This window comes from Erinaceus europaeus, chromosome 18 (assembly GCF_950295315.1).
Source record: "Erinaceus europaeus chromosome 18, mEriEur2.1, whole genome shotgun sequence".
Classification (NCBI taxonomy): domain Eukaryota; kingdom Metazoa; phylum Chordata; class Mammalia; order Eulipotyphla; family Erinaceidae; genus Erinaceus; species Erinaceus europaeus.
Window position 1 is genome coordinate 9,158,256 of NC_080179.1, and position 16,616 is coordinate 9,174,871.

The following is a 16,616-nucleotide window of genomic DNA, read 5'->3' on the forward strand; positions in this document are numbered from 1 at the left end:
TGTAGAATGAATAAATGAATATATAAGTGCCCAGAAAAACTCAAAAAGATAAATTATATTGCCCATTCCCCTTTCTCAATTTGCATTTAGAGCAGCATGCATCTGCCAATGTCACAGAAACAGAAAAGACTGTTTCTAGAAAGTAAAGGTACATTCATGGTGTGATAAATGATAAGTTCACTTAGGGTCTTATTATGGACACCTTTTATAAGCACTTAAAATTATAGATCAATATTTAAATGATTGTTGAGTACATAGACTTAACATTTTTTATTTGTTATTAATAGCTTGTTGCAAGATTGTAAGAATAAAATGTATAGTTGCATACCACATCTACCACCAGAGTTCTAAGTTATCTCTGTCCTCCCAAAGATAACCGCCAGAGTTCTCAAAAGTCTTACAGTTCGTTTGCTTCTTTTTTTTTTTTTTTACCAGAGCACTCTTCAGCTCTGGCTTATGGTCGTGTGGGGGATTGAAGCTGGTGCTTTGGAGTCTCAGGCATGAGAGTCTGTTTGCATAGCCATCATGCTATCTACCTTCTGCCCTCCTTGCTTCTGTTTTGATTTTTTTTTTTGGCAAGTTCATGTAAATCAGATCTCTAGATTCCACATATGAGGGAAATCATCTGGTAGTTGTTTTTCATGTCTTTACTTATTTTGATAAGCATAATCACATCCAGTTCTATTCATTTTGTCCCAAAGGACACAATATCATCTTTTTTGGTTGCAGAGTAGTATTTCATGAAGTTTATATCCCCTAACTTCTCTAGCCAATCCTCTGATAATGGGCATCTAGGCTGCTTCCACTCTTTGGGCAGCCATCACTACTAGAGGTGCAAAGAGCTTCAATATTTTTAGAGGAGAACCTAGGGTGTGCTCCGTGGCAGCTAGCTCTCTCTCTGTCTCTCTCTCTCTTTTTACCAGAGTACTGCTCAGCCTTGGCTTATGGTGGTACAGGGGATTGAACCTGGACTTTGGAGCCTCAGGCGTGAGAGTCTCTTTTTATAACCATTGTGCTACCTACCCCCTCAATACTATTTCTTTTAAAAGTATTTGATTTATTCATTGGGCAGAGACAGTGAGAGTCAAGAAGGAAGGGGGAGGTAGGGAGAGAGAATGAGGCACACCTCCGGCACTGTTTCATCACTTGTGAAGCTTCCCCTTACAGGTAGGGACTAGACCCAGGTCTTTGTGCATTTTCTTTCTTTCTTTTTTAAATTTTTTATTTGTGATTTAATATTGATTTACAAAATTACATGTCAACAGGGATATACTTCCATACCATTCCCACTACCAGAGTTCTGAAGCCCCAATCCCTCCACTGCAAGCCACAGCAGTTCTCCTAAGGTTGTAGACATGGGTTAACCATCATCTCTACAATTCTCTGTCTACATTTGTACATAATTGTCCCCTTTTTCCTTCCAGGTCTTGTCCTCTCTTCCCCTCCGAGCCACTCAAGACCCTATTACTACATCCAAATGTCCCTCCCTTTTCCTCCTATCTCCCCTGTTGCTGATGGAGCTGGAGTTCAGAGCCCTCTTCCCCTCTTCCTCCTATCACTTCTCCCCCACTGGGAGTATGGATCAAGATAGTTTTTAAGATACAGAAGGTGGGAATTCTGACTTCTGTAGTTACATCTCTGCTGGACATGAATGCTGGCAGGTCAATCTGTACTCCCAGCCTGTTGCTGTCTTTTCTAGTGGGGCAGGGCTCTTGAGAGGTGAGATTCCAGTACAAGCTAGTGAGGTCATCAGTGAAGTCAGAGAAGTCAGGATGGAACCATGGTAGCATCTGCTACTTGGTGTCTGGGAGGTGGCAGGACATAAAGTGAGACAAAATGGTTAATGAACAGGGACCAAAAAGTAGGAACAGAGCAGATGAGATTAGGGATCCTAGGGGAGAAGGAAGCTAGGAGCCCATTTTCAGAATGTTTCTAGGGGCCCATGACTATGGTAGTTTTTGCTTGAGTTTGATGGCTAACATGAAGTTGGATAATAAAAATATTGTCTGAGAAAATAGTGTCAGACTAGAGAAAAGGGCTAGAAAGTTGGATGAGGGCGGAGAGTAGCTGCTATTCTTGAAAAATTCTATGAATAAGAGGACACAGATTTTCAAACAATAAAATGCTGTTGAGCACACATGTTACTATGCACAAGGACCCAAGTTCAAGCCCCTGGCCCCCACCTGCAGGGAGAAAGTTTCATTGCTAAATTTGAATCTAACCCTACGAGAAATAAGTAAGCAATTTTTTTAAAGTTTTTTTTTTTCTTATAACTAAAATGTTGTATTTTTCAGAACGCTGCAAGTGTAAGCCTATTAGGGCTACACAGAAGACTTATTTCCGAAACAATTACAATTATGGTAAGTATAACTTCATGGTTAACCTATAAACTGCAGTGTTTAGGGTGTGTGTGTGTGTGTGTGTGTGTGTGTGTGTGTGTGTGTATCTGTGTGTATGTGTCTGTGTTTAAGTAGAATAGTTTTTTTTTTAATTTATTTTATTTATTTATTTATTGGATAGAGGCAGAGAAAAACCGAGAGGGAAGGGAGATAGAGAGAGAGAAAGAGAGAGAGAGAGAGAGAGAGACTTGCAACACTGCTTCACCTCTTGCAAAGCTTTCCTCCTGCAGGTGGGGACTGGGGTCTCAAACCCAGGTCCTTGTGCGTTGTAACATATGTACTCAACTAGGTGAGCCACCACCCAGCCCCCTGAGTAGGATATATTTTTTTATTTTTGCCTCCAGGGTTATCGCTGGTGCTCAGTGCCTGCACTACAAATCCACTGCTCCTGGAGAACATTTTTTCCCTTTCTGTTGCCCTTGTTTACTGTTGTTGTTACTGTTATTGTTGTCATTGCTGTCATTGTTATTGGATAGGAAAGAGAGGAATTGAGAGAGGAGGGGAAGACAGAGAGGGGGAGAGATAGACACCTGCACACCTGTTTCATTGCTGTGAAGCGACCCCCCTCCCCTGCAGGTGGGGAGCCAGGGGGTGGAGCCGGATCCTTACGCTGGTCCTTGTGCTTTGCGCTATGTGCACTTAACCCACTGCGCTACCGCCCAATTCCCTGAGTAGAATAATTTTAAAAGTAAAATTTAAAAATAGACAAGGACAACTTTTACAAACATAGTCCCTAGACTACACAAAATGTCTCGTATAAGGGGCCGGGCGGAGGCGCACCAGGTTAAGTGCACATAGTCAAATGTCTCATATGGGAACAATCCTAAAGGTTTGAGTTTGCTGTGCATCAAGCATGATTGCTGACATTTAGAACCATAGAATTCATGATGCAGAGATAAGTTTCAAGTTTGATGGAAGGGTGATCTGTTGTTAAAATTTGGAGGCTCTTGTCGGCCGGGTTAGCTTCACGGGCAGGTAACAGAGACGGGGAGACAATGGCTGGGCAGGGAAGCTGTATTTCTTTATTCAGGAACAACGATTCATAAACTAAGACAAACTAATCACCAAACAGAACTCTGCTGTCTCTTTGCGGCGGCACAAGCACTCCCTCTTACTCTGTAACTCGGGAACTCTCCAACTCTGGAACTCTGGAACTCTCGTACTGGGGAACCCTCTGAAACTCTTCCACTGTGGAACTCTCTCTTACTCTGTAACTCTGAAACTCTCGAACTCAGGAACTCTCGGACTCAGGAACCCTCTCTCGGGGTTCCTTGGGGCGGGACCAAGCAGGCCCGCGAAATTAACAGGACTGATGCAATTCTCTTGGCGGGGAAGAACTACCCAAAGTAAAGCATACAACAGTGATCAACTGAGCTTTTGGATAATCAAGGAGCACTTTGAAGAGTTAAAGATGACGAAGAGAGTCAAGTTTTATTTCTTTGTTCAATTTGCCTCATGGAAAAACTTGGCAGAGTTGGAATGTAATATCTATAGGATTTGTAAGGATGCAATTAAGGAAATGGTTCGTTATGTAGTTTGACCTAAAGATGCGACACCTGCAGGTGGGGAGCAGGGGGCTCGAACCGGGATCCTTATGCCGGTCCTTGCTCTTGGCACCATGTGTGCTTAACCCACTGCACTACCTCCCGACCCCCTCAATATGTACTTGTACGTACAGATCTATGAAGAAGAACATCATCATCAAGGTTTTTTATTTGTCTGATTTGTTTTTGTTTTTTCTCTACTGCTTAGCTCTGGGTTCTGGTGGTACTGGGGACTGAACCTGAGGCCTTTGGTACCTCTGGCATGAAAGTTTTCTTGCATAACCATCACGCTGTTTCCCTTACTAATAGTTTCACATTAGAAAAATTTAGTTGCCCTTGTCCTTATTTTACTAATTAACAGTGTTTGCTTTATCTAACTTCCTTACTGCTGTAATCATTGACACTGCTATTTTCTGTTAAGAGAAGTCCTAGGAAGACTAGTGATAATAAGTCATGGGAAATGGGCAGACAAGACCGCATGACTGGCAGGCAAGAGAGACTCATGCCTGAGACTGTGAGGTCCCAGCTTCAGTTTCCAGCACCACCATAAGTAAGGACTGAGCAGTGCTCTGGTCTCTCGTATGAAAAGAAAATAAATACATAAATAAATAAATATAGATATATCTACATCTCATAGGAAGAAAAGATCTTAGACAAGGTAGCTGATTAAATATTCTTATATAACATGGGATACATATCACAATGGAAAGGAAGTAATTTCTTTATCTGTGAAATAGTTGACAGTTTACCTATAAGTATTTTTTAAAAATTTTTTTATATTTATTTATTCCCTTTTGTTGCCCTTGTTGTTTTATTGTTGTAGTTGTAGTTGTTGTTGTTGTTATTGATGTCGTCGTTGTTGGATAGGACAAAGAGAAATGGAAAGAGGAGGGGAAGACAGAGAGGAGGAGAGAAAGATAGATACCTGCAGACCTGCTTTACTGCTTGTGAAGCGACTCCCCTGCAGGTGGGGAGCCAGGGGCTTGAACCGAGATTCTTATGCTGGTTCTTGTGCTTTGCACCACGTGCTTAACCCGCTGCGCTACCACCCAAGTAAGTTTTTTTTTTTTATTAAAGACATACTTAGAGCTTAGTGATTAATTAGAAGAACAACTAAAAATAGGATATAGTTTAAATTCTATAATCTGTTGATTTTTATCTTCATGTCTATTGAAAAAACAAAGGGAGAGTGGGAGTAACAGAATTCAGACAAAACCTCCGCTTCATTCAGATTTACACAGTTAAAATGTTCTTGAATTTTAACAAAATTACTTGAATAATAGAGCTAGTCTTTTGGAGATATATTTGTTTTGGAGTGGGTACATGTACTAAAAATTGCTAATGAAAATAGTGGACACACTGGGTAAATAAATCGTTAGCTTGAGAACATCTGCACAGTTCACCAGTCTCCAGCAGCTGATGGATGCCATGAAGCACTTCCGTGTAAACCAGAACACCAAAGAAATGTCTGTGGGGAGGGACTGTGAATTTATCTTCTGGGTCTCCCAAATGGCGTTATAAAAACTCCAACTGTCTCATTTGTTCAAACACAGAGTAGACAGACACACATAGGAAGGTACCCCTTCACCCACGGATCTTACCCAGTAGGAAAAAGGGCAGTTAGGTTTTGCTTGCTGTCACTTCTCAGACTTGACAGTTTGAATTTTCTAAAGGCTGGAATTAGTAGCATGATTTCTATTGCATGTGTGTTGTGCTTTGGAATGTTATTAAGTAAATTTCTGCATGAAACTTGGACATTGTTGAGGGGAATGGTTCATTACTCACTTTATATCTTTCTAGGTAAACTTTTTTTCTCCTTTTCATCTCTCTCTCTCTCTTTAGAAGGTTACTTTATTAGGGAAATAATGATTCACAAGACAGTTAGCACATGGGTACAGTCTTTTTAAATCTCTCCTGGCAGGTATCTACATGCCACTTTGGGTAACTTTTTATCATCTTTTTGTAGTTCCAAATTGCAAAAATATGTGGAAAGGGACTGAGATGAAAGTGGTTTGCAGGCTCTAAGACAGCAGGTTTATTTAGATAAGCTGCATTTTCCTCTGTTTAATATCCATGGGTGTTGAACTAGAGAAAACAGGATGCTTGGAAAGACCCATTGCTTTTTATTAACCAGACACTTTTACTTCTTTCAGGCCTGTTTTAGACTCATGAAAAAAAAAAAAGTCCATTTACTAGAAGTACGGAACTAAAGAATTTGACTCTTCTAAAGGAGAGATATATAGAAAAGCAAAATTGTATTCTCTAGATTCTGGTCCGATTTTTTTGAATATATATATATATATATATGTACATCAATGTGGCTTTGTATGAAACAGTGAAGCCAACTCTTATGAGATAAATTGGATGTCAATATAGCCACTGAGTAAGTAAGTGAATGCCACTGATTTGTTTGTGCGTATTCCATAGCTTGTCAGGGGAAGGGAAGGTGGAGTATTTGACTTCAAAGCAAATGGTGGAAACTGGTCTCCCCATCCCTCCTCCCTTCCTACTCCCCCCCCTTTCTCCTTCCCCCTCCCCTTCTCCTGCCTCTTCTCCTTCCTCTCCCCCCTCTCCTTTTCCTCCTCCCTTTCCCTTTCTTCCCTCTCCCCCTCCCTTTCCCTCTCTCTCCTTCCCACTCTCCCACCCGTCTACTTTTCTGAATGGGGCACGGATGTATCACATGAACAAATCCATTTTATTGTCTTTCGTACAGTCATTCGGGCTAAAGTTAAAGAGGTAAAAACCAAATGCCACGATGTGACTGCGGTCGTGGAAGTGAAGGAGATTCTAAAGGCTTCTCTGGTAAACATCCCACGGGACACCGTCAACCTTTACACAAGCTCTGCCTGCCTGTGTCCCCCACTCCATGTCAACGAGGAGTATGTCATCATGGGCTATGAAGACGAAGAACGCTCCAGGTATGCTTCAAGGGGTTCACCATGATTTCTTTATCTGCCCTGTGCTTGTCGCGTTTCCACAGAGGTCTTTTTTTAATAAAAAAATTTATGTATTTATTTGTTTATTCCCTTTGTTGCCCTTATTATTTTATTATTGTAGTTATTGTTGTTGTTATTGATGTTGTCGTTGTTAGATAGGACAGAGAGAAATGGAGAGAGGAGGGGAGACGGGGAGAGAAAGACAGACACCTGCAGACCTAGCTTAGCGCCTGTGAAGCGACCCCCCCTGCAGGTGGGGAGCCGGGGACTCAAACCAGGATCCTTACACCAGTTGTTGCGCTTCATGCCAAGTGCACTTAAGCAGCTGCACTACCGCCCAACTCCCAGGACTTTTTCTTCTTCCTGTTTTTCTATGCAAAAAATGCATCATGACTCTTTCAACAACACAGTATTTGGGGGTTTTTAACCATGGTATGTATTTTCCTCCTTGAAGGATCATAGCTAGGTATTAGCTGGGCCCTTCAATTTCATAATACTGGGTGGGAAATAGCTTGTGGAAAAGTTACTGTTTTTGCTTTGTTTTCTCCCCGAGAAGAGATATTGTAGACTCATTTGCTTCTAAAAGGGATCTGTGATTCAGAAATAGTTAAGAATGACTGTTCTAAAACTTACTTGTCATATTCTAGAATAAGCAGGTAAGTTGTTTTTGGCAGTGCTTCTTTATTTCTCAGTGCTGTATTTTTAAGTTTTCAAAAATCCTTGCTTCTTTTAAAATGCAGATTACTGTTGGTGGAAGGTTCTATTGCTGAGAAATGGAAGGATCGACTTGGCAAAAAAGTTAAGGTGAGCCAATATCAAAGTGGTGCACAAAAAAATAAGAAGTTAGCCAATTATCCCTTAGACAAAACAGCTGCTCTCAACTACATGAGAACTACGAAAACCCAACATATGTAGAAATCAGACATAAAATATGTATGCATGGGAGTCGGGCGACAGGGGTTTAAGCACACCTGGCGTGAAGCACAAAGACCCACATAAGGATCCTGGTTTGAGCCCCCGGCTCCCCACCTGCAGGAGAGTTGCTTCTCAAGCGCCACACCCACATTTCACAGGGGAAGAAATTCCAAATGGTTCATCTAGTCAGTGTTCCTTAGGATGAGTTCCACCTTCTTCCTGGACTCCATAGGAGGCTGGCAAATGTTTTAGCTTGGCCGACTGCTACCCTGAAAAATGCCGCTGTAGCCATCAAAGCAGAGGGAGAGAATAAAGGAGGAAGCTACCACTGTTGCCCCAAGGCCTAAATACAGATTCTTTTTTTTTTTTTTTAATTATTAGTGATTTAATATTGGTCTACAAAATTACAAGATAAACCAGGGAACAATTCCACACCGGCCCACACAGATTCTTAAATACAAGGCACAGCCTACATGTCTACATGTAAAAAAAAAAAAAAAAAGGCCAAACTAGATGCTTAGAGCGAAAAATGTAGTTTGATTTATTTAAAGCAACAACAAAAAGACTGCCATTGAGGTTTGAAAGCTCCTGCCACTCCCAGTGGCTACATACCACGACCCTTTTTCCCCCCCCTTTCTTCTTGGTAGAGGGTAGGAGACAGAGAAATAGAGAGGGAGAAAAAGGCAGAGAAAAGAGATAGCTGTAGCACGGGTGTATTACTGGCAAAGCCTTCCCCTATAGGTAGGGGCAAGGGGCTTAAACCTGGACAGTTTCATTTCATTTCATTTCATTTCATTTCATTTCATTTCATTTCATTTCATTTCATTTCATTTCATTTCATTTCATTTTTTGCCTCCAAGGTTATTGCTGGGGCTCAGTGCCTGCTCCAAGAATCCTCTGCTCCTGGAGGCTATTTTTTCCCTTTCTTTTTTTTAAAACATTCTTTTTTTAAAAAAATATTTATTTATTACCTTTTTTGTTGTGGTGGTTATTATTGTCGTCATTGTTGGAAAGGACAGAGAGAAATGGAGAGAGGAGGGAAGGACAGAGGGGGGAGAGAAAGACAGACACCTGCAGACCTGCTTCACCGCCTGTGAAGCGACTCCCCTGCAGGTGGGGAGCCTGAGGCTCTTTAAGCTGGTCCTTGTGCTTTGCGTGCGCCACCACACGTGCACTTAACCTGCTGCACTACCGCCCGACCCCCTGCAGTTTTATTTTTAAGCCAATGACTCTTATGTTCTGCCAGTGACTTTTTTTAAATCACATAAATTTCAACATAAAACAACATAAATTTATTATAAGTGTTTCTATTTCTTCTTACCATATATGCAGATCGTTTTCAAAGAAAGGAATGTGAGGGAATATTTATTGATGGGCCAAGAATTGAAGTGGGGTGTGTGTGTGTAGGAGGGAAAGTGGGAATTGTACCAAACATAATACAGCCTCTTCCTTCCTTGAATTTGAAAACTTGGGAAACATTTACAAGGCGATTTAAACACCCCTGGGCAGTTTATCTTCTACATCTGGCACTGGATAGTGTCACATCTGAATCTAAGTGAGCTATGAAAATACAGAGAGCATTATTTTTGCATTATTAAGATTTCCCCCACCCCTCAGTGTTTTTCTCAAAATTGAGAGTATCTTAAGTTCATACTTGTGGGATTTCTTGATTTGTGTATCTGTCAATTTCAAATCTATTTATTTATTTTTTTAAGTGGCTCTCCAGTAGAATGGGATCCTTACTGCCCTTTTAATTTGGTTCTGTCTGCTAATGCAGAACAGGAATTCGTCCTAAATTCCAGTACTAGTTGGGAGAGCTTTAAACAGCCTTGCTGCAAACCATGTAAGAAAGCATATTGCTTCTTATTCTGTAACAAAACTATATCATATAAAGACCTAGGGCATATGCCCTTTTTTAAATTATATATTTTTAATTTCTTTACTGGGGAATTAATGGTTTACATTCAACAGTAAATACAATAGTTTGTACATGCATAACATTTGTCAGTTTTCCATATAACAATACAGCCCCCACTAGGTCCTCTGTCATCCTTCTTGGAGCTGTATATGCTCCTTTTTTTTAATAGCTTCTTGTCACTACCAAAGGTGGTGCTTGTACCAGCAACATTGGTTTCACATAGATTATTAACTTTGAAAATCTTGTGCCCAGATTCTTTGTTTTCTATGAGAATTAAGTTATTACTATGAGAACACTTACTATCAGTTTGAATTTTTTTTGAGCCATCTGCAATGTGCTTAACCTGCTGTGCTACTGCCTGACTCCCTGTTTATTTTTTTTAATTTCTTTTTTTTCCTTTATTGAGGGATTAATGTTTTACATTTGACAGTGAATATAATAGTTTGTACATGCATAACATTTCTCAGTTTTCCACATAACAATACAACCCCCACTAGGTCCTCTGTCATCCTGTTCCAGGACCTGTATTCTCCCCACCCACCACCAACCCACCCACCCCCTGAGTCTTTTACTTTGGTGCAATACACCAGTTCCAGTCCAGGTTCTGCTGTGTGTTTTCTCTTCTGATCTTGTTTTTCAACTTCTGCCTATGAGATCATCCCATATTCATTCCTCTGTTTCTGATTTATTCCACTTAACATGATTTTTTCAAGCTCCATCCAAGATGGGCTGAAAACGGTGAAATCACGTTTTTAATAGCTGAAAAGTATTCCATTGTGTGTATATACCACAACTTGCTCAGCCACTCATCTGTTGTTGGACACCTGGGTTGCTTCCAGGTTTTGGCTATTACAAATTGTGCTGCCAAGAACATATGTGTACACAGATCTTTTTGGATGGATGTGTTGGGTTCCTTAGGATATATCCCCAGGAGAGGAATTGCAGGGTCATAGGGTAGGTCCATTTCTAGTCTTCTGAGAGTTCTCCAGACTGTTCTCCACAGAGGTTGGACCAATTGTCATTCCCACCAGCAGTGCAGGAGGGTTCCTTTGACCCCACACCCTCTCCAGCATTTGCTGCTGTTACCTTTCCTGATGTGTGACATTCTCACAGGAGTGAAGTGGTATTTCATTCTTGTCTTTATTTGCATTTCTCTGACAATCAAAGACTTGGAGCATTTTTTTCATGTGTTTCTCGGCCTATTGGATCTCTTCTGTGGTAAATGTTCTGTTCATATCCTCTCCCCATTTTTGGATGGGGTCGTTTGTTTTCTTGTTGAGTTTGGCAAGCTCTTTATATATTTTGCTTATTATTAAACTCTTGTCTGATGTATGGCATGTAAAGATCTTTTTCCATCCTGTGAGAGGTCTATCAGTTTGAATTTAAATATGCTAGAGGGAAGAATTAGATTTGTGCAAGTTTTTTTAATTCACATGTAGACCATCAGAGATGAAGATCTTGGGGGGGGGAATACTGGCTTGTGTGGTCAGGCGGTGGTGCCCCCGGTTAAGCGCTCACATTACAGTGCACAAGTTTCCGGGTTTTAATCTCCAGTCCCCACCTGCAGGGGGAAAGCTTAACGAGTGGTGAAGCAGGGCTGCAGGTGTTTATAGAAAAAGAAAAAAAAATTTTTAAAGTAGATAAAAGAAAATATTGGCTAGGATTATTGAGATTTTTTTTTTCATTTTCTGGTCAATTTGAGGATATAAGAAAGAACTTTCTAGAAAATTATATTTATAATTAATCATAGTCATAATCATATTTCATTTAATTATATTTAATTATATAATTATAATGAATTATACTTAAGTTGAAAAAAGACAACTTATATAATGTACTTAAATAAGTTGTCTTTTTTCAACTTAAGTATAATTCACTATAATTATGTAATCATAATAAAATATAATTAAATCAAATATGATTATGATTAGTTATAATTATATATATGTGTTTAAATAAGAGTTGTCTTTTTCCAGCCTTTCTTTTTTCACTTTCAGTGGGTAGATGAAACATCAGGTCCGAGAGACAGCACAGTGAGAGTGCACAGGATTTAGAGTCGAAAAGGCCCCAGGTTCAGCCCCTAGCACTATAGAATGTCATAGCTGAGCAGTGCTCTGGTCTCTTTCTTTCTCATAAAAATAAGGACATCTAAAAAAATTAAAAAAATAAAAGTAAATAAAGTATGTTGGGACCAGAGAGATGGCTACCCAGGTAGGGCGCACGCTCTGCTAAGCGTTCATGGCCCACGTTCATGCCCTGGTCACCACATGGAAGACTATCGCTTCTCTTTCTGTCTCTCTTCTCTTGTCTCTCTGTTTGAATGAAAAACTTGGCCTGGAGTTTGAGGCCCCAGCTGGACGGAAAAAAAAAAAAGACTTAAAGTCCTCCTTTTTTTTTTTTTTTTTTTTGCATAGAAAAATAAAAAGTGTTGGCTTTTGTAAGACAGGTCTACAAACGGAGAGGGCGGGGAGAGAGGACCCCTCAGGGTGGTCCTAGGTGCCCGTGGTTAAAGTCCTCCTAATGGTCACTGCCGTGCAAATGTCTGTTTACACATTCTCTGTTAGAACAGGTTGTCCAGATCAGAATATTTAAGGAGCTGAGAATCAGATTATTACTTAATAGGAAAAGCAACAACATTCTAGAGTAAACTGTGCTAGAATGAAGGATTGGTGTTAGTCTTAGAATTATTATGTATGAAGTGCTCTCTCTATATTTTTATCTTTTAACATTTGGAATATTTTTTTAAAAATACTTTATTATTTATTTATTCCCTTTTGTTGCCCTTGTAGTTTTATTCTTGTTATTGATGTCGTTGTTGTTGGATAGGACAGAGAGAAATGGAGGGAGGAGGGGGAGAGAAAGACAGACACCTGCAGACCTGCTTCACCGCCTGTGAAGCGACTCCCCTGCAGGTGGGGAACCGGGGCCTCAAACCAGGATCCTTATGCCGGTCCTTGTGCTTTGTGCCACCTGCGCTTAACCCGCTGCGCTACCGCCCGACTCCCGTCTGAACTTTTAGAAGTGTAGTAAAAAGCCTTGGAAATCTGCCTTTATCGTCTTCAAACCCAGCTGCTAGAACAATAGAAACAATGATCCCCGGGATAAAAGCATGTAACCAGTACTTGTTTTACATTTCACAGCGCTGGGATACGAAGCTCCGTCATCTTGGCCTGAGTAAAAGTGACTCTAGTCACAGCGACTCCACGCAAAGTCTGAAGTCTGGCAGGAACTCTCAGGCCCGGCAAACACGCAGCTAAATCCCCAAATGTAGAAGGAACACCATGGACTCCCTCCCGGTTAAGACTTGCGTTGCTGGACTAGCAAAGAAAAATTTGCACTATTGCACGTCATACCCTGTTGTTGTTGTTTTTTTCACACACACACACACACACACACACACACACACACACACACACACACACACACACACACGCAGAGTATGTGGTTACTGGTATTCTGTTTTCTTTTTTATTTTCTGCTTTTCTCACCTCATCCTTCTCTCCCCCGCCCCCACTTATTTTATTTTATTTTTTTCTTGTGGTCTGAGTGCAGACCCTTAAGTATATGTATTCTGTTTCACTAATCACGGGAAAATTATTCTTTGCAATAATAATAAATTAAACACATTAGTATATGGGCTTCTTTGCTAAACTGCACATTGATCTACTATTCTGTACCTGGATTGAAAATGTAATATTGGATGTGGAGAGAAATTTCTGTCATAAAAAGAAAGCTTGATGTGCTGTTAAAACACTGTTGATATAATCACAACCTCGTTTTCACATGCCTTTTAGGCATTCTCTTGCTTAGAAAGTCTAAATGTTTATGAAGGTAAAATAGCAGTTTGTAATCGAATGCTACACTGTTAAAGCAATCAAGCACCAGGAAACATTTATGAGGAAATGGCACACAAGATAAAGTATCTGCAAGATTGACAGGAGCCTAAATAAATAGTGTCAGGGGTTGGAGACAGAACATTTTGCCTAGTTGAGAGGCACAACTGGAAATCAGTAGCTGGTGGGGTGTCAGCAGTCGTGTTTTTCTTTGGGCAAGGGATTTGATTTGGTTTGTTTATGAATATATTAATCAGCATCAGGAAAGTGAATGTGACTAGACTTCTGCTGTTGTTAGCATAGCTCTGTTTAATTTACTTCCTTTTAAATAAATCCACTGGTGTTAACATTTTTTTCTTTTAAAATAAATCAGATATGTAGCACTGACCAGAGAAAGAAAGTATGTCTGCATGAGCACCAAGGCGTTATTTTTAAAAGGCACATAGCTCTGTAAAATGGTGTAACTGTAGGAAAAATGTGCAGGGTCTTTTTTTTGCTTGTTTTGTTTTTGTTTTTCCTGGTGGTGGTGGTGGTGATGGTGTGTGTGTGTGTGTATAATCACACTCAGGCCAGACTGAATTACAGGCCTGTACGCTGGTCTGGACTTCATCATTTGGATTTTGCTGTCTAATGCTCAGCAAAATGTCTAATAAAAGTAATTACAGTTGTCAGGAGAGAGGTTATCCTGACTCTCAAACCAATCACACATTCTCATTTCCCAAACTTCAGTGTGGTCCTTAGGGGCCATGGAGTACAAATGATGTTTTTACTTCCTTCTTCAGGGTTTTTAGAGCTTGTGCCAATCATTTGCAAAGACTTATTCCCTCCAGTTTACATGCTTGATATCGGAGGAACCAAATCTCTAAGCTCTGGTTTGCTGCAAATAAAACATGAAGCAAAATGGTATGTTTCTTTTTAAAGGGACATGAAATCATGTAAGAATGAAATTCATTCCTACAGAAATGTTTTCTAGAATGGCAAATAGACATTTAAATTCTCTTTTCAACTCCTTGGATAAAGTGTTTTCACTTTTGCCTACATGAGCACCACTTAGTCTTTTAATTTTTTAACTTCTTTCTTTTTTATGAGAGAGACAGAGATAGACACACGCTAGAACACTGCTCAGTTCTGGTTTCTGATGGTACCAAGGATTAAACCTGGGACCTTAGAGCCTCAGGCAGGAAAGTCTTTTGCGTAACCATTATGCTACCTCCTCAGCCCCTCCTTAGTCTTAAAAAATTATTAGTAATTTATTAACAGTTTATAAGGTTATAGCAGCATTGTTTTGCACCAACATTCTGTGACAACACCCCCCCCCCCATGGTAAGCACCATGTTCTCAGTTTTATTTGTTTATTTTTAATTTTTTTGATAAAACATCTGTGTTTTCCTTACTTTTTTATGTTTAATTCCATTAGAACAAGCATAGTAGAGGCCAGAGAACTATGCTGGTATGTTCTCACAGTTTTAGAGATAGTTTGGCTACCTTTCTTTCTCTCTCCCCCTCGCTCTCTCCCCCCTCAAAGTTCATGTGTTCAGTTGTTAATATTTCTCACATGAACAAAACCACCCAGTGAATTGTCTTTCACCTCCCAGATTTGTAAGTACTATCACCTGCTTTTCTATCCATTGTGTTCCAAAGGACTCAACGTCATCTTTTTTAAAAATCATTAAGTAGTCCAAGACTCATGAGCTCTGCCATTCAGTTGCTTGCAGGGAATTTAACCATCTGCCCTTGGAGGTTTACTTTCAGATACTAAAGAGGGGACATCTCTTTTAGGTGGCTACCCCAGTGGACTACAGAGACGGGCCTGGATGAAGTGGCAGGGAGGGACCTGCACCACGGGATCATTGTTCTGATAGACATGTCTCAAGTTGAGCTTCCAGGACTGAGAAGCAGGAGTAGGGTTTCTGAACTGTCTTTTTTTCATACCTTTTCCTGTTTACTGTGAAAAGAAGGGCAAGAATTGACTGCCTAAGACTGGAAAAAACTGGTTTTCCAAGTCCAAAAGTATCAGATCTTCCAAATCATAGTAAGGAATTTTTGGCATTGAAATATTTTGATGTACAAGGAAAAACTACAGATGGCTCTAGTTTCTGCAGTTTTCATTGTGTGTGTGTGCCTAATTCTGGATAGAAATTTGACACAATTTATACTCTATACATACACAGTTGCATGTATAAGCAAAGGAAGACTTAATTCTTAGATCCAACAGAACTTTATATATATAAATTATAATGATCTATAAGGCAACACCTGTGTTTTTTTTTAATCAGGAAACTTCCCATTATTTTCAAGTTTCTTTTAAAAAATTAATTAATTTCAATGAAAGAGTTAAAGAAAGAATGAGAAAAAAATATTAGAACACTGTTCAGTTCTGGTTTATGGTGGTCTTAGGGATTAAACCTGGGACTTTAGAGCCTCAAGTATGAAAGTCCTTTTACATAACCTTTATGCTATCTCCCCAGCCTTATTTTCAAGTTTCTAAAGGTATAAAGTCTATAAATGGGGAGTCGGGCTGTAGCGCAGCGGGTTAAGCTCAGGTGGTACAAAATGCAAGGACCGGCGTAATGATCCGGGTTTGTATCCCCGGTTCCCCACCTGCAGGGGAGTCGCTTCACAGGCGGTGAAGCAGGTCTGCAGGTGTCTGTCTTTCTCTCCCCCTCTCTGTCTTCCCCTCCTCTCTCCATTTCTCTCTGTCCTGTCTAACAAAAGCAACAATAATAACTATAACAATAAAACAAGGGCAACAAAAGGGAATAAATAAATAAATTTTAAAAAAAGATTAGTCAAAAAATAAAGTCTATAAATGAAGTAGATTTAGCTTCAATATCTCTCTTAATAAATTATGGAATAGGCACAAGCCTCTTGACTAATAACATGATTTGTATCATGATAGCCACATTTCTAAATAGGCTGTCAAACCATGTCTATTTTGTAATTGCCATAATACAAAAACATCTCATTAGTGCCTCTCTCACAGCATTTTCTGACCGTTAGTAACATTCAAAGCCACTGGTGTTTGAATAAATGTTCATCCTGGCCAGTAACCTTGTGATATATTGAGTTAA

At 39.9% G+C, this 16,616-nt stretch overlaps 1 protein-coding gene across 1 annotated transcript; it reads left to right on the top strand.

Moving 5' to 3' along the window:
• Nucleotides 1–2,263: 2,263 nt before the first annotated feature.
• On the top strand, nucleotides 2,264–14,216 carry FRZB (frizzled related protein). Its single transcript, XM_060177614.1, has 4 exons — nucleotides 2,264–2,360; nucleotides 6,657–6,861; nucleotides 7,620–7,683; nucleotides 12,853–14,216. Exons 1-4 carry the CDS (start codon nucleotides 2,279–2,281, stop codon nucleotides 12,967–12,969), a joined length of 468 nt encoding a protein of 155 aa, XP_060033597.1. The 5' UTR covers nucleotides 2,264–2,278; the 3' UTR covers nucleotides 12,970–14,216.
• The last annotated feature ends 2,400 nt before the right edge of the window (nucleotides 14,217–16,616 follow it).